We start from the raw sequence: 22,661 nt of genomic DNA, 5'->3' as shown, positions 1-22,661 counted from the left end.
CAGACAGACCCAGCTGCTTTTCACACTGCAGGGCTGTGCTCCTGACCACCTACATGCTGCACCGTGGCTGCACATGTGCACATGGCATTATTGGCCACATTATCGGCCACATCAGCCAAAAAAAAGTCAATTGCTGATACTCTCAATTTTCCTCATATCAGTGCCAGTCTGATATGGGACCGATGTATTGATGCACCTCTAATCAGACTCAATCCTGGGGTCCGTCAAGCTACGGTATGCTGTGACAGATAATTTTCATTCTTTGGGGTGCTTATTGTGCTATGCTTTGTGTAAATGAATTGGCAGTCAAACTCTTGGTACTTGGAAAAGCTAACGCTTGCCCAAAAGGTTCTAAGAGCAATCAGTAATTCAAATTGTTTTCAGAATTCACATTAAAAGTTCTGTCTTTTGTCTCCCCAGAGATTACATTGTGGGGCATGGAGATTGGTCTGCTGACCATGAAGAAAGGAGAGTTGGCGAGATTCCTCTTCATGCCACATTATGCCTATGGGACTCTGGGCTGTCCTCCATTGATTCCTCCTAATGCCACAGTCTTGTTTGAGATAGAATTGATGGACTTCCTTGATTCAGCTGAATCTGACTCATTCTTTGCTCTGACGGCTGTGAGTTGACCAGTACATACATATAAAGCGGGCTTGAGCTATAAATCCAGAAAGTTAAAACTTCTCTCTCTTCTCATCACTATTTGTAGTGATAGTTATAGCAGGGGACCTCTGCCCCTGCTACTGGAATGAAGAAAAAGCAGTATTGCAGAAGACAGGCTGAGGAATACAGCATGCAGGAAGTGGAGCTGCAGGGTTGTGAGCAGCTGTTTGAGGAGAGTGAGAGCTCTGTTGCTGATTTGCATAATAGGCAGCATTTAGGTTAAGTGACCAGAAGGGGGAGGAATCAAGGTCCATGTAAGCCTGGAGGCTCAGTCTGGCTCAGAACCTCTTGAGTGCTGGAGCTCTGCTGGGAGCTGTATCTTATTTCTCTTTCTATACACATTTTGTTTCTGTTTCAAGTTGTTAACCACAAGGTTTGGAGTGGATTAAAGGGGATGAGGAGGTCCTGGGTCAGGTGCCTAGAAGGCATTCTGTGGTGTGGGTAAAGCCCTGCAAGGGTCTGGGATTCAATGGGCTGCTGGAGCTAAAGCCTGGGAGCCCAAATACAGCCCTGCAAGGGTCGGGAACCCAGTGGGCTACGAAGGGCCAACGTCCAGAATGGGCTGAAGCACAGACAAGAGCAAAACGGGGCCAAAGGCCAGCGTAAGCAAGATAGGGCCAGGAGCTCAGCAAGAAGGCAGAGAGACCCTAGCCTGAGCAGAGCTCTGTCTGTGGGGATTGGGCAGACTAGCAGCCTGATGATGACTGAGGTGGAACAAGTCACCGTAAAGGCTGAACTCGGGTTCTCTGAAGGCAGCCTCCTTACATTAATATAATTAAAACTTTGAGGCATGGCAGGTGAGAAGGCAAAGCCAACCTGGTGAACTGAAATTGGCCACTAGGTAAGGTGTGACCACCAGGGGGTGCCACAGCAACCCCTGGAGATGGACCCCCTTACAGTAGAGAGTGGTGTAGTATTGAGCACTATTAACTGCAAGCTGTTTCAAATGTTTTGTGTGGCATATTCACGAGGTCCTCATTCCTGTCAGCATATTCTTTACAATAACAGCATAGATAAATCTAAATACAAACATTTGCCGCTGCTGCTTGTGCAGGATTGCTCCCACTTCCTTTCACAGAAAAGGGAGACAAAGTGGTCCATACCTACCTCCCATGTTCCAGGCCCTCAAGCTAGTGAAGAATATTAAGCATTATCTTGTGCTCAATGTTACCTTAAAAAAAAAAATTATGTTCCACTACAGGGAAATCAGTGAAGTAATGCCCATTTCCCTTCATTCAAGATTTGGTCCTAAAAGCTGTCAGAGTTCTGCTGTTAAAACTTTCCTCTCTTTTTTTTTTCAACCTGTTTCAAGAAAATCTGGAAGTACACATTAGTGCTTTCCCCAACTGTTTGTTTTCTTCAAAGCAAATGGCAGTGGAAGTTTTCAAAGACTCGGCCTACAAACTTGTTTGAATTATGATAACAATAAGCAGCGTATAATACCATTTTTAAAATCTAGCAAATCAATTGCAAGCTTTTCCTTGTTTATAACCCTACCATAAATGTTTAACTTGCACTAGGGGGAGCCAGACTCTTAAATATTTACATACAACAGTAAGCCATGTTACACCTTATGCTTCGCATGGTTAAATGCACTTAAAATGTGAGTACTGTGTGTCCGAGCTGTAAAACACGTCCTCCAGGTGGGACAAGGAAATCCTCATGTCAGGAGGAAGGATCCTGGATCTTTCACTTATCAGGATCAAGCTGAAATGTAGGTGGCCACTGCCCCAGAGTTATAGGACTGTGATTTGACAATCAGCTCATCATTAGTCCCAACCAGGGCACTACACCTAAGATGATTCAAGATTCTGGTGCGGTGCTGGGACTGGGACTGATAATCAATTAATTATTGGTCTCAGCCCTGTGATCCTCCAGGATGGTGGGCAGCAGTTTTAGGGTCTGTACCGAGTGTCCCATGCAGAAGGACCTTTATAACGTGGCTCATAACAGAAACTCTCATAACCACTTGTTCAGAGTTGAAGGCTTTTTTCACTGCCACCACTGTTGCTTCTCAGCTAACAGTCCTGAATGCCATTATTCCATTTGTTGGTTTTAATTTCCTACAGAAGTTCTTAGCATTAACATTAGTGGTGTTTGTGATGGTGCTGTTGTGTTAATTCTGTGTGAGAGTTGCTTCTGATGCCCGCTCATTTTGTGGTGAGTTTGTAGGTGCTTACCACCAGTCTGCATTCTGTGTCTAATTTCTGTTGTTTAAATTGATTGGTTTTTTGTTTCTGTGTGCAGGGCCAACAAGATATGTTCCCATTACAAAAAGTGTTGAAAGTGGCAGATACAGAGAGACAGTTTGGGAATTACCTTTTCCGTCAGAAGCACTTCATGGATGCTAAAGATAGATATAAAAGGGTAATTTAAGCAGGATGATTGTGGTTATGTGTGCAGGCTATGGAAGCTAGTGATTACTGAGCACTAGTTCAAAATATCAACTATTCTTATACTGTAGTTTAAAGAATAGATACTTAGAAGATTAATTAAAACCAATATGTCTGATTCTATTAGGCTTTTTAAGTTCTTGTCTTAATGTTTTTCATAATGGTAATTAAGTTGCTGTAGCAGAGGGGGAAAAGACTAGTACTTGTATGTGGAACACTTTTTCTCTGTGTTTCAACACAACTGGCCCCAGTAAGCATAGGCAAAACAGTATACAGAGAGACTTGGTGTACTTCAAATACTCTGTTCTGTGCAATTGATCTAAAAATGGGTCTGCAAATCTTGACTACTTCTGTTTTAAATTAGTAACCATCTACCTGGAATCTTTTGGCACAACTGACACCTGGAGGAGTAGCAAGTCATACAGTATGGCACTATGTAGTGAAGGTGTTCCAGAGAGATGTTTTTCAAAAGCAGCCTAAGATTCCAGACTCATTAAAGATCCAGTCCTTCTGAATTATTTGCACTTCAAGTCACAATTAAATTTCTGGTCTCCCAGTAGGAAAATGTCACCCCAGCACTATTCAATGGGAAACTTCACCCTCTTTGTTTCTAATGTCACAAGATACATTCCCTACTTAGTTTTATTTACGTCTGGTTTGCATGTCTCACAGGAATACTTTTCCTGTTTGAATATGCTTTTTCTACTGGAACTGCTTGGTTCTACAAAGACATATTTTACACATCTTCCTTTGAGTATTCTTTTCCACTTGTACTTGTAAAATTTATCTACTCTTCCTTTGAAATCTATGTATTTAAAACAAAAAAAAAATGCTCTGTATAGCATCCATGGTGATGTAGGAACCATCAAAGCAAACCTAGGGTCAAGGCTCCAGGTGTATCTGCTTCCCTTTTGAGCTCACTGAAGATTTGGCTCTGTCTGGTTGTTACAGATATGGCCTGTAAACTGGTTATGGCTCACAGAGCTCTGTTATCTAGCCCCTGGTGCTGCCCTAGTTTTGAGTTGACCCATACCACCATACTAGCCCCATGTGCAGGACCTAGGATATGTGCCACCTGCTGTGTCTGCTCCAAACCATCTGGGATCTATCTTGAATGAGGCGCCTGCTCCAGGACCCACATTGCATGCAGCAGCTGTTTTGGCATACGTCCAGTGCAAGTCCTAGACCAGTTGGAGCAGGCACCATGGGTGGTGCAAGTCCGGGAGTAGGCAATAGATCCACCAGGTGGGCTGGTGGGGACCAGGAGGGTCTGTGGGCCTGATCCAGCCCATCAACCAGCCCCATACAACTCATGCAAACCATGTGACCAAATGAGTTTGACATCCCTGCCATATGTAATGCCACTAAAGCAAATGACCATTCTGAGTGGTCATGTTACCATGCTTCTTGCAAATTCTTTGTTGTATATTTTGCTATTTATTGTGATTATGTCCATCAGGAGAATATTGCAGTGTGTTCATTTTGATAATGGGTGGGATGAAGGTGTTTTCCACAAGTAAAACGATCCACTAAGAATCACTTCCATTGGTCTTGTTCCCATGTTTGCTCAGGCATCCTTGATTCTGTGTCGCAGGCCATACAGTGAGGGTGAGCAGAGCCAGATTGATGCTGCAAAGCTGCTGGTGTTCCTGAATCTTTCATTTACTTACCTAAAGCTGGAACATCCTGCCCGAGCTCTGATGTATGGAGAAAAGGCCTTGGAGATTGATGAGAGAAATGCCAAAGCACTATTTAGATGTGGCCAGGTGAAGGAAAAATTAATTTCTGTGTTGGGTTTAAAGGCAATATCAACTTCAAGCTGACACCCCACTTCATATGTCTGTGGGGGACATCTTGGATATTCTGAAATGAGGTGTTCAGAAATCTGAACATGGTAGCAGACTTCAAATGTACCATGTATACACGGCTACTGTAATATTCATTGCATGTGTGCCAGGTGCTCACAAAACCAAAATCTGGGTCTCCAAATATGTTGTGCTGCTCTTCGCGCAGTCTGAAACAATTATCTGAATCAGTCACTTGTTTATGGGAATACGTGCTTCAGTCTTGAAGAAAAGATGAGAGTATATATCTGTCTATTAATTCTTGTCCTTCTTTCAATGACAGGCTTGTCTTTCTATGTCAGAGTATGAAAAAGCTCGTGATTTCTTGATTAAAGCTCAAAAAGAGCAGCCCTTTAACCATGATATTAACTGTGAACTGAAAAAACTGGCAAGGTGAGAGGACTCCTTTTTCCATATTGAGAAGGGGGCAGTGCTTGCCCAAGTTAAAAATACACGCTTCTGTGGAAGTAGTTGGTCATAAAACTTTAGAAGTATTTTAGAAGCTATTAAAGACATAGCCAGCAAAAATAACTGTTTCTTTCAGTAACTGTGGGAAATATAGTTTTCTCTCTCTTTTTCCCCCCCCTCCGCCCCCTTTTTGTTTAAGGGAAAAAATATAGAAAAGCCAGTTTTGAATATTTTGCAGACACAGTAGTTAAGGGTGATGCGAGTATCTGACATATTCAGTTACTGTGGGGGGAATCTCTTATGGCAGTTGCATCCTTCATAGATTTTAGCGTCGGAAGGGACCTATTAGAAAATAGGTTTGAGTAGGTAGGGCAGGCTGTTGATGACAAGATAATTGATATTGCTAAAATACCTTGAACAAAATATTGTATAGCTCTTGCTGCAATAAGGTGCTGTTGCAGTACGTGAATGCAAAGTAATGCATTTGCCTTTAATTCCTTTTTAAGATATGTTAATTGCCTGTCCCAGGGGTGTCACACGTGTCTCACTAGCGGTACGGGCAGTCTCTATATGTGGCATGCAACAGAACATGGAGGGGATAGACCCCACAGCAGTTGATAGGGCTGAAGGCAGAGCAGGAGATTGGGCAGAAAGCACAGGTCATGTCTGCATGAGATGCAGAGTGCACAGTAGCTTGCTACAACTGTGCAATAGCATTGTGTGGCAGCAAGTGTGATATGATGCTACTGCGCAGCAGTAACAAAGTACCGTGCAGCCAACATCACAGAAAAGCCCTTCAGCAATGCTGCTGCGCAGTAACTTACTGCATGGTCATGTAGTACTGATTTATACAAATACTCAATGACGGTGCAGTAACAACTGCATAGTCGGTGTCTGACGTAGCCACAGAGTAGGAAATGCACAACGGCAGATCTAGCAGAGAAAAAGGATCAGAGTGGAAGAGTGCAGGGCTAATTTTGGCCCACCTGCCAAAAACGTTGACCCCCACTGGCTTACCCCATCTTTTCTATTATTGCTGATGATGATATGCAGCACGGAACAAGCACTAATTACTGGGAAGATTTTTGAAAGCAAATTCCATGCTGCTTTGGAAATAATAAATTGGCAGTCCTGGAGAAGCAAATTTCTTAGGGTGATGTCTGTTTTTGGACCAAATATGTAGGTGAGAGACAGACAAGCTTTCAAATGCAAGACATTCTTCGTCACATCACTGGAGGCAAACTTTGTCCTGCAGGTAAACTTTCTTTCTGCTAACAGAACGAATCCCTGCCTTAGTTGTGTTTTGGCTGGTCCCGTTCTAGTCTCTTCTTCCACTGCTGGTGTTTTCAGAAGAAAATAATTGAAAAGTTGTTGGTTAGTGACATTTGTGATGCATGCACTTTTAAGAGTTATGCTGTGAAGGCATTGGAGCTACAGTGAAATCAACAGGTTGCTTTTATCTAGATCACAAAACAGCTCTCAAACCTTTTTATTCCATTGCAAGTGTTGGCTGGATTTCATCTGGAGTGACCAAAAGCTGAAGCATGCCAAATAGAAAATGTATGCTTCGGTATAGCTATTCTTTAGCTATTTGTCATGATAACTAACTTTGTTTGAAATGCTTAACGCTCTAGCACTATCTATTCTATTTGCAGTTCTCTGCCACTCCGCTTTGCCAGAGTTAGAGAAAATGCAACACTTCCTCTGTTTTATGGGGGGTCACAAGCATTACTTTTTCATACCCTTTGAAAGGAGACAAAAGAAACAATGGAATGGAAAACAATGCGCTATGTGGCTGGCAGGGAGTTGACTAAACTTTTTTGCACATGGGGAAAGTTGTTTGTTTTGGGTTGTTCAACTGGATGTATGGCTGTCTTAAGTAGTAAATAGCAATTGACTATCCAGTGCTATTGGATGTTGGTGAGGAGAATCAAAAGATGTGCTCTTCATCTTTCTCTGTGCCTCGGGGTTTAGATACCACATTGTTAAGCACTTTATAAGGAGCTCTAAAATGTGAAGTGTTAGTTAGAAAATGGTTTGGAATGATCTACTGGCTAACCTGCCTGAGATTCAGGATAACTCCTTTAGACTAACATAGCTATCTGCTTCTCTCCTTCATACCATTCCTGTCACTTGTAATTATCTCTACTAAGATTGCCCAGGATCAATAACTTTGTGAACATATCAGACAAGTTTTAAGGAGATGTTCCTAGATTATCTTCTATTTTTCAAGAATCTTGCTATAAGGTACGGTCTTTTTTGACCAGCGTAGTATAACACCATTGGCTCTAATAGGCTATTTTGTTCATTATTTTCCTGAGTGTAATTGAAAACTGTTGGTCCAAGTATGCTTAGATTTAAAATATTTCTAAACAAAAGAAGATGAAGAAGTAGTTCAGATTGTAATTGCAGGCAGATTTGTTGCTTCTCTTCGGTCTTCAGGTATTGTAGCAACATATAATTTAATGCTGTAGTACCCAAACACAATAGAAAAACTGGTTTGAAAAAGAAATGTCATCTTGGAGTTTCTGCTTCAGTTGGTTTGTGTCAGTTAATATAATTACCAGCTTTTTGTGCTTTTATTACAACAGCAACAACAGGGAAATAAATGTAAAATAGAAGAAAGCAATGATTTAGGCAGTTATCACAATACCTTTCAGCCTGAGTTAAGTGAGAATGTGGATGACCTGGAGGAAGCTCACGCAGGAGTGGGCACCGGGGGAAGCATCCCCATTCTTCCTGAGAAATCAGGGCAATTGGCTAGTTACCTCAGGTGCCTATGCACAAATGCAGAGCCTGGGAAACGAGCAGAAAGAATTGGAAGTCCTTGCACAGTCACAATACTGTGACATGATCAGAATAACAGAGACTTTGTGGGTGCTTGCATGGCTGGAGCACTGTCATGGGTGGGTGTAAACTGTTCAGGAAGGACAGGCAGGGGAGAAGAGGAGGAGGAGGAGGATCCACTTTATGTCAAAGCTGTATGATTGCTTAGCGCTCCAGTATGAAATGGGAGATAGACCTGTTCAAAGTCTCTGGGTTAGGGTCAGAGGGAAGAGCAACGAGGGTGATGGTGGGGGTCTGCTATAAACCACAAGATCAGGAGGATGTGTTGGATGAGGCTTTCTTCAGACAGATAGTGGAAGTTTCCTGATCGCAGGTCCTGGTTCTCATGGGGGACTTCAGTCACCCTGACATCTGCTAGGAGGAGAGTACAGCAGTGCGCAGGCAATCTAGGACGTTTTTGAAGTGTTGGGGACAACTTCCTTGTACAAGTGCTGGAGCGACCAACTGCAGACCATGCTTTTCTTGACCTGCACCTCACAAATAAGGAAGAATTAGTGGGGAATGTAGAAGTGCATTGCAACTTAGGCAGCAGCAACCAAGATGATTGAGTTCAGGATCCGGAGGAAAGGAACGAAGGAGAACAGCAGAGTAAGGACCACAAACTTTAGAAAAGTAGATTTTGACTCGCTTGAGGAACTTGCGGGCAGGTTCCCCTGGGAAGCCAGTCTGATGGGGAGAGAAGTCGAGGAATGCTGGCTATATCTTAAAGAAACTTTACTGACAGTGCAGGAACAAATCATCCTGATGTGCAGGAAGACTAGCAAGTATGGTAGAAAACCAGTTTGGCTTGGCAGGGAACTCCTTAGTAAGCTGAATCACAAAAAGGAAGCATATAAAAATTGGAAACTCGAATAAACTACTAGGGAGGAGTATAAGAGTATTGTTCGGGCATGCAGGGATGAAGAAGGCCAAAGCACAATTGGAGCTGCAGCTAGCAAGAGATCTGAAGGCTAACAAGAAGGGTTGCTACAAGTATGTCAGCAACAAGAGGAAGGTCAGGGAAAGTGTGGGTCCTTTAGTAAACTGGGGAGCCAACCTAGTGACAGAGGCTGCAGAAAATGCTAAATTACTCAATGCCCTTTTCACCTCAGTTTTCACAGGTGAGTGCAGCTCCCAGACTACTGCACCTGGCAGTACAGTTTGGGGAGGAGGTGAGCAGCCAACTGTGGCAAAAGAACAGGTATGGGACTGTTTAGAAAAGCTGGCTATACACAAGTCCATGGGGCCAGACAGGATGCACCCAAAGTCGGTGGGGGAGTTAGTTGATGTGATGGCAGGGCCACTGGCCATCGTCCTTAAACTCATGGCGATCAGGAGGAGGTCCTGGGTGATTAGAAAAGGGCAAATAGAGAGCCCATATTTAAGAAAGGGAAAAAGGAGGCTCCAGAGAACTATAGACCAGTTAGCCTCACCTCAGTCCCTGAAAAAATCATGGAGCAGGTCCTCAAGGAATCTATTTCTAAGCACTTGGAAGAGAAGCAGGTGATTAGGAGCAGTCACCATGGATTCCCCAAGGGCAAATCATGCCTGACTAGCCTTACTGCTTTCTGTGATGAGATGACTAGCTCTGTAGATGTGGGGAGACTGGTGGATGTAGTATACCTTGACTTTAATAAGGCTTTAGATACAGTCTCCTACAGTATTCTTGTAAGCAAGCTAAGGAAGTATGGGTTGGCTTAGTGGACTATAAGGTGAACTGGCTGGATCATCAGGTTCAGAGGGTAGTAATCAATGGCTCCACGTCTAGTTGGCAGCTAATTTCAAATGGAGTGCCCCAGGAGTCAGTCCTGGGTCCAGTTTTTTTTCAGTTTCTTCATCGGTGACCTGAAAGATTGCATAGAGTACACCCTCAGCAAGTTGAAATGCAAAACCCTCAGCAAGTTTACAGATGACATCAAGCGTGGGACACAGGAGGGGCGGTATTAGGCTGGAGAGTAGGGTTAGGATTCAGAGAGACCTAAGCAAATTGGAGGACTGCAGCAAAAGAAATCGCATGAGGTTCCATAAGCACAAGTGCGAAGTCCTACACTTAGGACTATGCACCAGTCCTATGCACCAGTACAGGCTGGGGGCTGACTGGCTAGGCAGCAATTCTGCAGAAAAGGCCCTGTGGGGTAGTGGACCATAAGCTAAATATGAGCCAACAGTGTGCCCTTGTTGCTAAGAAAGGTAACAGCATTCTGGGCTGCATTTGTAGGAGTGTTGCCAGGAGATCAAGAGAAGCAATTATTCCCCTCTGTTCAGTATTGGTGAGGCCAGATCTGGAGCACTGTGTCCAGTTTTGGGCCCCCTACTACAGAAAGAATGTGGACAAACTGGAGGGAGTCCAGCAGAGGGCACCAAAAATGATTAGGGGGCTGGGGCACATGACTTGGGAGGCTGAAGGAACTGGGCTTATTTAGTCTAGAGATGAGAAAACTGAGGGGATTTAATAGCAGCCTTCAACTACCTGAAGGATAGTTCCAAAGAGGACAGAGCTAGACTTTTCTTGGTGGTGACAGGTGACAGAACAAGGAGCAATGGTCTGAAGTTGTAGCAAGGGAAGTTTAGGTTAGATATTGGGAAAAACTTACTAGGAGGATCGTGAAACACTGGAACGGGTTACCCAGAGAGGTTGTGGAATCTCCATCCTTAGAGGCTTTTAAGACCCAGTTAGAAGGAGCCTTGGCTGGGATAGTGTAGTTGGAGATGGTCTTGGTTTGAGCAGGCGGTTGGACTAGATGACCTCCTGAAGTCCCTTCCAGCTCTAATTTTTTATGATTCTATGTAGATGTGCCCAGTGGGGATAATGAAGGCAAAATCCCACCAAGTCATCAAGTCCTTTGCAAGGGCTACAGAATTTTAGAATTCCTGCTAGACTCATTGGTATAAGTGAGCCTGGCTTTAGATAGCTGTGATAGCCTCCTAATCTCCTCAAAAGACTTAGGGTAATGGGAAAGTAGAGCTGGAAGGGACCCCACAGATTCATCTAGTTCAGCATCCTGGTCAAGGAAGGATCATCCCCAACTAAACCATCCCATTGTGTACTATAAATTTTAATATAATCTAGTCAGTTGTTTTGGGTAACATTTTTAATGAATTTCTTGTCCTCCAAATCATAGTATAATCTTTGGACTGCTCCCTTTGGTAAAATAGTGACTTGTAACAAGTGGTCTCTGGGGGCCAGATGGTCCCTTGTTTTCACCTGTGATCTACTTTGTTCTCCAAAGGTAAAATATTAAAGAATTTTCTGAACCATCAGCAGCATGTGGTCTTCCTGCTTTACCTACCTTTATAAAATTTAACTCAAGTAAATTTGGTTATTATAAAATTCTTCTTTGTCTCTGGAATTTAAGATGTATACAGAAGTGTTCCATGCATGTTTTACAGTGTTTTAGAGCACTTTTTATAGCACTATAAAATTACAGCACTCTTAAACATGACAGAAGTGCAGTGTATTGGTTGCGGGGGGCGGGGGGGGAAGCAGGGGATGGGGTTTTGAGCCTCCCTGCACTTTCCAGGCTACGAGGTAAGGTGCACTCTGAAGCCTCCTGGGGCATCTGCACTGGTCAGAAATTTGACCAGCATACAGAATACAATACTTCAGATTAAATACTTCATTTAACAAGGGTTAGTTTAAAGCGCTGTACCCATTTTTTAAGTGCTGTAATGGCATATGCCTTGGTTAAGTTATGGCAATAAAGTGCTTTAAATGGCAAAAAAGCCACTTTTGTACATACGCTTAGTGAGTAACTTCAGTATTGCATATTGCTTCAGTTTTGTAGCTTCAAAACATTGGGCTTATAATATTGGTATTAACTGCAGGCATAGAAGTAGGCATCCTATAATGGAAACACCTGCTTTACTTTGCAGCTGTTACAGAGAATACATGGATAAACAGAAAGAGATGTGCTGCCGAATGTTTGCTCGCCTCCGCCTTCCTTCTGCGGAACCAAAAGTAAAGGTATTGGAGACAAACTGTCAAGTCAGACATTTTTTGTGCCCCCATATCTAGTTCCCTGAAAGTCTTATGTCTAGTTGGACAAGGTATTTTTGTTTGTTTTGTTTTCTGTTTGGTCAGTTGATTTTTACATATGCATGTCTATACACACTGATAGCCAGGATACACAAACTAGTTATAAACATAGTTCATTTTCTATACATGAAGATTCTGCACAAAGAACCTAAGATAATAAAGAGTGCTTTAAAGTGGAGGAGGCAGTAAGATAATGTTTAACTGTGTCTTTGTGCATAAAAAATGTTTTCAGTTTGTAGGAAACATGCTCTGAGAAGAAGACTATGGAGTCGGCATTCTAACATCAGATCAGCAGGCAATGAGTTCCTAAACCTGGCTGTAGTTGAATATAACTTCAACACTTTTCCTAGTACTCATCCAGACTGGTTGTTGATTAGGGCTAGGTAAAAGATGAATTTTTAGGTTTGACAATTTAGAGAAAGTTGGTTCCACTTCAGAATGAAAATGAGGGTGGGGAGAAATGGAGAATTTTCTATCCTGCCCCCAAAATCAGTTGAATCTCTTGACATGCACACACTTCATTTTAATGGAATGTTTTATTTCAAGGTTTTTCTTTCATTTTTTTTTCTTAGCTGGGATGATCTGGTTTGTCTGAGATGATCTATTTGAGGATGGTCCTGCTTCGAGCAGGGGGTTGGACTAGATGACCTCCTGAGGTCCCTTCCAACCCTAATTTTCTGACATGAAAAAGATTAAAAGAGAAATTCTGAAACATGTTTCAAACATTCCATTTAGAAAGTTAAAACTGACATTTAAAAGTTTTTAAAAAATGTAACTTTCTCAAATAACATGGCAAAACTGAGTTATTCAAAATGTTTTTTGCTGTATTCTCCTTTTCCTTCATCCTCGCTCAGTTCCTGTCCCCATTTTATAGGTCAGGGTTCCATAGAAAACCAAGTAGCTCTCCTTCACTTTTGATTTTGGGAGGAATTGTTGTGATGGTTGTTAAGCTGACCTGGACTTCAGGAAGTACACTAGAATTACTATTAATGATTTTCCTCTCTTCTTCCAAACTGCATTTGTGCCACTTCATGAAAAGACTAAGTTGAAATTTTTAAATCTTAGTGTCAGTTGCCAGATTCCTAATTCTCAAGGGATGGGTCTATACAGTATTTCATGTGCATATTTTGGATAATGTGCACCTTTTCCTTAACAGAAAAATGCATCTACATTTAAGTTGTATTAGTTTGTGAAAACAGTCCAGATATGACTCATGTATTTGTGGCTCACAATCTTGTTTTGTAAAATAATATAATCTCAATACTTATTTTAAGCAATACCAACAAGTCCTCAAGAGGTAATCCCTTAACACAGGCCGCATCTACATGAGATGCTGACTGTGCAGTAATTGTGGGTTACTACACAGTCAGTCACAAAAAAGTCATTCAGTGATGCTACTGCACAATAACTCCAGTTACTGCACAGTCGCACTGTAATTCTTACACTGGTATTTTGTAACTGAAAAACTCTTCCCTTTTATTGCAGTAGTCTCACCCAAGTATATTCAGAAACTTCCTCTAAGTACAGATGCTGTCCATGAGTTTGGAGTTAAATCTTTGTCAGACCTACTGCCTACAGAAAGCAAAGATCTTATATATAAGTGTTGAATGAGTATATGAAGACTGTAAAAAGAAAATTCCATAATCTTATCTTTGACTTCCTGTGTATTTCCCAAACATGGCTGAGGCCTTTTCCTATGCTCTTTCGGCTTGCTGTGGTACAGGGATTGGTAAATAATATTTGGCTCTACAGGGAGAGCAGGGGGAGCTTGATAATGGAGTTCACTACTCAGTTTGTCTCCATCCCTTTCAGTGGTCAGCTGAACAGTTCACCAGTAATCTTACCCTTACAAGAGCAGTCATATGGAAGACCTATACACGTGTAGCCAGGCTGCTCCAATGCACTGTAATTACAGTGTGTCAGAGCAAACTCTATTAATCGAGACTGCCAGAGCGTGGTAATAACCGTTCTGCAGCGTCATGTGTATCAGCATCCCTGCGCTGAAAAATGACAGTGGGGGTGCTTTAAAGCTAGTCCAACTAGAAATGCTATCTTCCTTCAGATTCTGGGCAGAAAATAACACTTGCTTTCTACCATTTCTCTTTCTATATGGACCACTGTTACTATAAATGCTAACTAAATATGAAGTCAAAAGGCTAAAGTTCCAACAGGGAGATGAAGTTTGAGTCTGACAGGATGCAATACATTTTATCTACTTGTGCTGGTACTGAATATTATACAAATCCTTCTTGGTAATCACAGCACCTGAGCCCAGTTAGGACTGTCCTGACTTTCCGTGTTTTAACAAAGCCAGAGTTCCTACTAATTTCATAGAAACCTTCTATGAATCTGATAACTAGTTGGGCTGTGCAAAGCTTTGGTCCCTGATTCACTTCAGCAGAGATTTGGCCCGATTCAATGGCTGAATTCCTGATTCCAGATTGAATAAGAGGGCCCTCTAATCTCTCCAAATTGAATCAGAATGCTCTTCAGTACAAGAATTGTTGACTTGTTGAGGAGGACTTTAAATTAGGCACTTCCAGGGGTGGGGGAGAAGATCCCACTGCTGTACACAAATCCTCTAGCCACAATAACACATGGGAGGGTACTCAAGCAGTGGATGTCCAGATAAGCACTGACATCTTGAGATGCTGGCAGCATGACAGAAAACCTGAGGCGACTAGGAGAAAACACTGGTGTCTATGGGAATGCCAGAAGCATGAGAAATAAACAGGATGAACTGGCACTCCTGATAGATGAGAAATTTGATCTGACTGGGTTAACAGAGATCTGATGGGATGACATGCATGACCGGGCAGTAAATATTGGAGGCTATAGGCTTTACAGGAAGGATCGGGCTGGGAAGAAGGGAAGAGGTGTGGCCCTCTACGGGGAAAGAGTAATACCCCTTCCTGTAGGTCACATTGGACAGCAAGGAAGCGTCCCTTTAAACCCTATGGGTCAGGATACAAGGGGGACCAGGAGAGGGAGACGTGATTGGTGGGAGTCCTCCCTCCCAAGAAGAGAACAATCAGGCTGTCTCCAGAGAACTGACTGAAGCAGCTAGCACTAGAGACATGATTGTCATGGGTGACTTCAACTACCCTGACATCTGTTGGGAGGACCACTCGGCCACCTCCAGCAGGTCAGCCAACTTCGTGGCGATAGTAGATGATCTGTTCCTGACACAGGTTGTGGAAGGGTCTACTAGAGATAAAGCCACTCTGGATTCAGTGCTGACCAAAGGGGAGAACTTGATAGGCAACCTGAGGATTGGTGGTACTCTGGGTGACGCCGATCACGACCTAATTAGGTTCACCATCCACTGTAAGAATGGAAATCAATCAGCAGAACAGAGGTCCTAGATTTCAGAAAGGCAGACTTTGCCAAAATCAGGAGGCTAGTTGGAGAGGCCCTCTGCAACCATCAACTAGATGACTTGGGGAGTTCAGGAACAGTGGCACTTCCTTAAGGAGACAACTCTCACTGCCCAAAAACAGGCCATCCCCATGCAGACAAAAAGCAGGAACGGAGCCAAGAGACCCACTTGGCTCAACAGAGATTTTAGGGAACTATTGAACATGAAAGAAGAAGCATACGAGCAATGGAAGAATGGTTCAGCAGCTAGAGAGGAATACACATATAGCCAGAGTCTGCAGATTTGAGACACGAAAAGCCAAGGCAGGCATGGATATCAAGCTGGCAACCAAAATAAAGGGCAACAAAAAGTCCTATAGAGACATAGGGAGCAAGAAAAAATTAGGCTCCACCTTGGGACCCCTTACTGAATACTCAGGAGCAGCCCACAGTCGATCCCTGTGAGAAGGCAGAACTCCCAAATACCTACTTCACCTCAGTATTCTTCAAATCAAATTGGGTCTGTTCACCTGACTAGAGGCCCAGGGAGTATGGGGAAGACAACAGACTACATGGAATCAGTCCTAAACAGGTGGGGTGTCTTCTACAACACTTGGACATTTTCATGTCTTCTGGGCCAGATGGCCTGCATCCAAGACTCCTGAAAGTACTGGCTGAGCTTATAGCAGCACCACTGGCAAAGTTGTTTGAAGAGTTGTGGAACTCAGGAGTGATCCCTGATGACTGGAAAAGGACCAACATGCTGCCCATCTTCAAGAAAGAGAAGAGGGATGACCCTGGAAACTACAGACTGGTCATTCTGACTTTGGTCCTGGGTAAAATTTTTGAGGCCATCAGTTGCAAGCTAGTAACTGATGGGGTGTTAAGCAGCAGCCGGCAAGCCTTTGTCAAGGGTAGATCATGCCTGACAAACCTGGTGTCCTTCTACAACCAGGTAACTAAACTTCTGGACAAAGGACATGAGGTGGATATGGTATACTTAGACATCAGTAAAGCCTTTAATTCTGTTTCTCATGGGATTTTCTCAACCAAACTGGAGGGTACTGGGTTGGACCAGTCTGCAGTGAGGTGGGTAGATATCTGGTTTAGAGACCAGTCCTAGAGAGCTGTAAATTGATGGGATGGCCTCATCCTGTAGGCCCGTCTCCAGTGGCATCCCCCAGGGATTGGTGCTTGGACCAGTGCTCTTTAAAATATTTACAAACGACTTGGATGAGGGGGTGGAAAGCTCAATGATCAAGTTTGTGGATGATACCAAGCTGTGGGGAAACATGGACACATCAGAGTATAGGGCAAAGATCCAGGACGATTTTAACAGACTGGATTTATGGGCTGAACAGAATCAGATGAGCTTTAACAAGAAGTGCAGGGTTCTTCATCTGGGTAGGAAGAACCTTCACCATATCTACACAATGGGTGATGGGCCACTGGCTGGCACAGCATCTGAACAGGACATGGGGGTCATGATAGACTAAAAGATGAATATGAATCAACAGTGCAATGAGGTTGCCAGAAGGGCAAGTAGAACTCTGGTGTGAATCAGCCAATGTGTTGTCATTAGATCCAGGGAAGTATTCTTTCCTCTCTATTCCACATTGGTGAGACCTCAGCTGGAGTACTGTGTCCAGTTCGGGGCACTGCACTTTAAGAAGGGTGTGGATAAGCTTAAGAAGGTACAAAGAAGAGCATGGGTGACCAGGGCCACCTTACTCAGGAGGAGCCATGTCATTCCCACCCCTCAGTGATCAGTCAGTGACTGTGGGGGGGTCCTCTCCCATAGCTGATCTCACCAAGTGCAAGGCAGCCACTTGATCACTGTGGCCTCTTCCAGAAGCTCCCACCTGCCCATTGCCTAAATGACTACTGCACCAGGTCAGGGTGCACATGCATCCCCTATGTGTCACCACTGAAGAAGGGGCCACCCATATAATTAGAGGCATGGAGGATAGGTCCTATGAGGAAAGGCTCTGAGAACTGGGCCTATGAAGTCTGAGTAAAAGAAGGCTGAGGGGTGACTTGATAGCCACCTACAAGTACATTGGGGTGAGCATCAAGATCTGAAGGAGCAACTCTTCAGGAAGGCACCTCAAAGTGTGGGGGGGGATGAGGACCAATGGGCATAAGCTAATAGAAAGTAAACTCAGGCTGGGCATAAAAAAAAAAAAAAACCTTTTCTCTGAAAGGGTCACCAGAACCTGAAACACACTCCCAACAGAGGTGGTACAGTCACCATCTTTGGAAGTGTTCAAGATGAGACCGGGCAAGCACCTTGTAGAGCTTGTCTGAGCCCGCTTACTTCCTGCCCATGGTAGAGGACTGGACTTGATGATCTTGCAGGTCCCTTCCAGTCCTATGATTCTATACACATCCCACTGTTGTTCGGTCTTGAGTCCTGTGGCAGAGCACCTTTGGCAGAACACTTATTGCCTATACACTAACACTCGTAGTATGGGGAACAAGCAGGAGGAACTTGCCCTCCTGTTAGGTGACACAAACCCAGATATAGTGAGGCTGACCAAAACGTGGTGGGATCCAACGTACAACTGGGTGGTGAACATCAAGGGCTATAGGCTGTACAGGAGGGATAGAACAGTGAGGAAAGGCGGGGGTGTGCTGCTCTATGTCAAAAAGCAATTCACATCCTCAGCGAGCACCACTGGGTCAGAGGAGGGGCAGACTAAAGTGCTCTGGGTCAGAATACAAGGGGATCAGGGGGAAAGGGACTTAACAGCGGGGGTCTATTACAGACCACCCAGCCAGGGAGAAGAGCTAGACTGGGAATTCTCAGGTCAGTTCATGGAGGCCGTTAAGTCAAAAGATGTGGTCATCGTGCATGGGTGACCTAAACTATCCGGACATTTGCTGAGAACAGCAGTCAGCCAGGTCTGTCTGCTCACATAGGTTCCTAGCCATGTTACAGGACCTCTATCTAACCCAGGAGGTGCACAGTCCCACTAGGGGAAATGCCTTCTTAGACCTGGTCCTGGCCACAAGCAACAACCTGGTGAGGGGACTGTGGGTGCTCAATCACCTGGGTAATAGCAATCGTTGCCTACTGGAATTCACCATCCAGCGCAGGGTGGCAAAGGCCTGCCGCAAGACAGCAGCCCTGGACTTCAGGAGGGCAGATTTCATTGAGCTAAGGAGCCTAGTTGTGGAGGCACTCTCAGAGGGGTTGGGAGTCCAAGAAGAGTGGTCATTCCTGAATGAGACGATCCTCCAAGCCCAAAGGGTGGCAATCCCAACACGGATCAAAGCGGGCAAGGGTGCTCAAAAGCCCCCATGGCTCACCAAAAGCATCCAGGAACATCTCAAAGCTAAAAAAGGAGAGGTACACCCAATGGAAGGGAGGGGCCATCCCCAGGGAGGACTATACCTCCGTTGCTCTGGATTGTAGGGGGGCTGTTAGGAAGGCCAAAGCAGAGGTGGAACTAAGACTAGCAACCCGGATCAAGGATAGCAAATCCTTTTTTTAAATAGTGGGTAAAAAGAAGGTTCTGGGTAATGTGGGGCCTCCGCAGGACATGCTAGAAAATCTGGTGGTCTCACCAGATGACAAAGCTAACCTATTTAACAATTCCTTTACCTCCATTTTTCTGAGCAGGGACCAGGTCATCCCTCCCACTGGGATCCCCAATGATCCCATGGGAGGCACAGCCAGGCCCAGGGTCAGAGAAGACCTAGTCGGGGAACTTCTGGTGGGACTGGACGTGTTCAAATCAGCAGGTCCTGATGATCTCCACCCAAGTGCTGAGGGAATTAGCAGAGGTTATTGTGGGACCCCTGGCAAAGCTTTACGAGCACTCATGGTGCTCTGGCGAGGTGCCAGAGGACTGAAAAAGGGCCAGTGTGGTAGGGGAGTATATGCTTGGGGGCAATCAACATGGGTTCATTAGAGGCAGGTCCTGTCAGACCAATTTGGTGGCTTTCTATGACCAGGTCACAAAATCGTTGGACACAGGTGTCTCAGTGGACATAGTCTTTCTGGACTTTAGGAAGGCCTTTGACATTGTCTCTCACCCCATTCTCATTAAAAAAATTAGGAGATTGTGGTGTCAATGCCTGCACAGTCAGATGGGTCGCCAATTGGCTGGAGGGCCGCACCCACAGAGTGGTGCTGGATAGGTTGTTTTCAACCTGGAGGGACATGGGCAGTGGGGTTCCCCAGGGCTCAGTCCTTAGGCCTGCACTCTTCAACATCTTTATCATCAACTTGGACAAAGGGGTGAAAAGCACCTTGTTCAAATTCATGGATGACACTAAGATGTGGGGAGAAGTGGGCACACTAGAAGCGGGGGACACGCCGCAATTGGATCTGGACAGGTTACAGGGGTGGGTGGATGAGAACAATGTGGGTTTCTATACTGACCAGTGCAAAGTACTGCACCTAGGGAGGAAGAACCAGCAGCATACCTACAGGCTGGGGAACACCCTTCTCATCAGCACAGAGGCAGAAAAGGATCTTGGAGTCATTATAGACTCCAAGATGAACATGGGCCACCAATGTGGGGACGCAGTCAGGAAGGCCAACTGCACTTTGTCATTCATCACAGATGCATCACAAGCAGGTCCTTTCCCCTCCCCCCACAGACTTACCTGCTTGGGTGAGGAGCATCTATGCTGATTGCATAAGAGCAAATTTACCTTGCGTATAACAAATTATGGGTCTAAATATGCTCGTCATGTAAGAGTGAATTCTCATATAAAGAACCCGCATAAATTGAGGGAAACCTGTAAGTGGGCTTAACTAGACTTCTGTTACTTTCATATACACTGTGCTCCACCACTTTTTTCATGTGCTCCTGTACACTTGACTATAAAGAACTAGTTTGCTTATTGCTGGTAGTCACACTTGCACTCCATGGGGATGGTTTTCCAACTGCCTAGACATTTTTCCTTAAATGTACTGTGGCCAGCAATCAAGATGTCTTGAGAATGGATAGTGAACCAGCTTCAGCAGCATTGGTCTCTGGTATCCTAGATCTCTCCCTCTTAGTGGAACCTCTGATGCAAACAGTGGTGATGGTAGTGAAAAATTATCTTTGAATAGTGGGCAAATAAAATAATTGATGTGAACAGGGTCCTTGCTCAGTAGTGTAATCCAGCTTAAAATAAGATGCAGCAAGTGAGTATTAAATGGGGGAGAAAAGTCAAAAGGTAACGGTAGCACAGAGCTCATTTACCTAACTGGTGAAGGGGCTGTTCTTAAGGGTGAGAAAGTGGGGTGGAGTACTAGACTTGTGGTGGTGTTTAGGGAATTTGCTATTGCTGTTTGTCATTTATTGTAAGCCATTCTGAGCCATTCTGGATATAGTGGGATATAAAGCTAAATAATACTGGAAGTTATTGTCATTGCCTGTCCTGACTGCTGTGTGCCTGACATCGCTGCTGTAGTTTTATTTGCTTGCCCATGCTGGTATCCACTATCTAGAAAGCAGTTTGCCTGAAGTTGTACTTCCATCACCATGTTTTCCTCACTGCTGTTACTCCTTTTCTGTATCACCCATTTGGCAAGGGCAGTGTCCTGTTGATGAGATTAACTGGGTCTTGGGGGGGAGAAATGGTATCGAGAATTCTGTACACTGTGTGCCCTTGTTGGTGGAAAACTCATGAGAGCTACTCACAATAAGTGTCACCATTTCTCCTGCAGAGTGGAGAGGAAAGGGGAGTTTGTTTTTTACGTGCGTCTTTATTGGGCTACAGCAAGAGGTTTCATCTGAGCACTTTGTTTTCTTCCTTGTCACTTTGGGAAACTAAAATGCCTGGGGACTTAGGCAAGTATGCACCCACGCAATTTTGCACATAAAATGTATGATTGGACATAATTACATAATTTTGCATAATTTAACCCAGGCACGCCCTGGGCCTCCACCATCACGGGGCTCCTGGCACTCCAGCTTGGAGCACCATATGGAGGCACTGAGCGTGGTGGTGGTATGCAACTGGACAGCTGGTGAATGGGGAGGGGAACTCCTGCCTGTAGAGGAAGAAGGGGTGGGTGTGGGGTTTGTGGGTTGGAGTGGGGGTATGTATGGGTGGATGTGGGGTTTGTGGGTGGGTGTGAGGATTCCTCCCACCCTTTGGTGAACAGACCCTGCCACCAGCAGCAGCAGGAGACAGTAGGCCCTGGGGGCACTCGTGACCATGGGAGGCAGAGCCCCCAGTGGCACATATCTCTAGGTGAGTCCTGGGGGCTATACATGGCAGCATGGAGCTGGCCTGCTGGTGTGCACCTTTGATGCACACCAGATGGTCTCCCTGCCAGCACATGCAGCTCGCAGCACTGCAGGCAGGAGCCACACGCTATCAGGCTGGACTGGGCTGGCTCCAGTGGAAAGACCCATGCAGAGGCATGGTGCCCACCCAGCCCAATGGTTTATGACTCCATGGCCTTCAGTCTGCGTGGCATTGGGCTGGGTGAGCTCCATGCCTCCATGTGCAGCTTCCTGCTGGAGTGCTGAAAGCCTCATGTGGAAGCACGGAGCTAGCCCAGCCCGATGAGACATGGCTCCAGCCTGCAGTGCTGTGAGCCCCATGTACTGGCACGGAACCAGCCTGGTCTGGTCCGAAGGCGTGTGCCAGTGGGCCAGGCTAGCTCCATGCCACCACATGCAACCCCTCAGCACATAACTTTGACTTTTTCTGTGCATAACTTTGAATATTTCTGCACATAATTCCATAGGGTATAAATGCTGCAAATATCTCTAGTGTTATTAATGGCTCCCTATGGGGCAGGACTGTTTAGGTAATGGGGTCTGGTAACTTTGGCAGAAACAGTTAAATTCCAATGCTTCTAAATTGCCACTCTTAGAAATAGGGTTATATTCTCTATCCAGATAAAAAAGGAATAGCTGCCTGGAGCCAAAAGGATAGCAGCTATGGAACCATAACCAGTTGGACCTGATTGTTTGGAAGTAAAGTAATTTGTTGTTAAGACAATTATAAAATGTTAATGAGATGCCTTCATATAGTAAAGTCTTTTTCTGAGCTGAAAATCTTGTTCAGACATCCATTTGTCTCTGCTATTGTGGATAAATGTCTGTTAAAATCTGGTTTGGCTTTAGGGGCTGTCAAAGTTCATTTAGCAGCTGTGTCAGCTTCTGTGCCCTA

The 22,661-nt window shown here is 44.6% G+C and overlaps 1 protein-coding gene across 2 annotated transcripts in view; it reads left to right on the top strand.

Annotated features, from left to right (window-relative positions):
• Positions 1-22,661, top strand: part of FKBP6 (FK506 binding protein 6) — a 45,852-nt gene that overhangs the window by 5,905 nt on the left and 17,286 nt on the right. Inside the window, exons 3-8 of one of the 2 annotated variants that reach the window (XM_019546424.1) lie at positions 421-623; positions 2,914-3,033; positions 4,631-4,825; positions 5,187-5,296; positions 12,011-12,101; positions 12,746-12,774. In XM_019546424.1, the coding sequence (XP_019401969.1) occupies positions 421-623; positions 2,914-3,033; positions 4,631-4,825; positions 5,187-5,296; positions 12,011-12,101; positions 12,746-12,754 (728 nt within the window). In that variant the 3' untranslated portion in view covers positions 12,755-12,774. Of the gene's footprint in view, positions 1-420; positions 624-2,913; positions 3,034-4,630; positions 4,826-5,186; positions 5,297-12,010; positions 12,102-12,745; positions 12,775-22,661 lie in introns of those variants that run through there. The other variant, XM_019546423.1, reaches the window with a different exon arrangement.

This window comes from Crocodylus porosus, unplaced genomic scaffold, assembly GCF_001723895.1.
Source record: "Crocodylus porosus isolate Cpor-Errol unplaced genomic scaffold, CroPor_comp1, whole genome shotgun sequence".
NCBI classification, from domain to species: domain Eukaryota; kingdom Metazoa; phylum Chordata; order Crocodylia; family Crocodylidae; genus Crocodylus; species Crocodylus porosus.
This window is presented reverse-complemented; position numbering and strand designations above follow the sequence as displayed.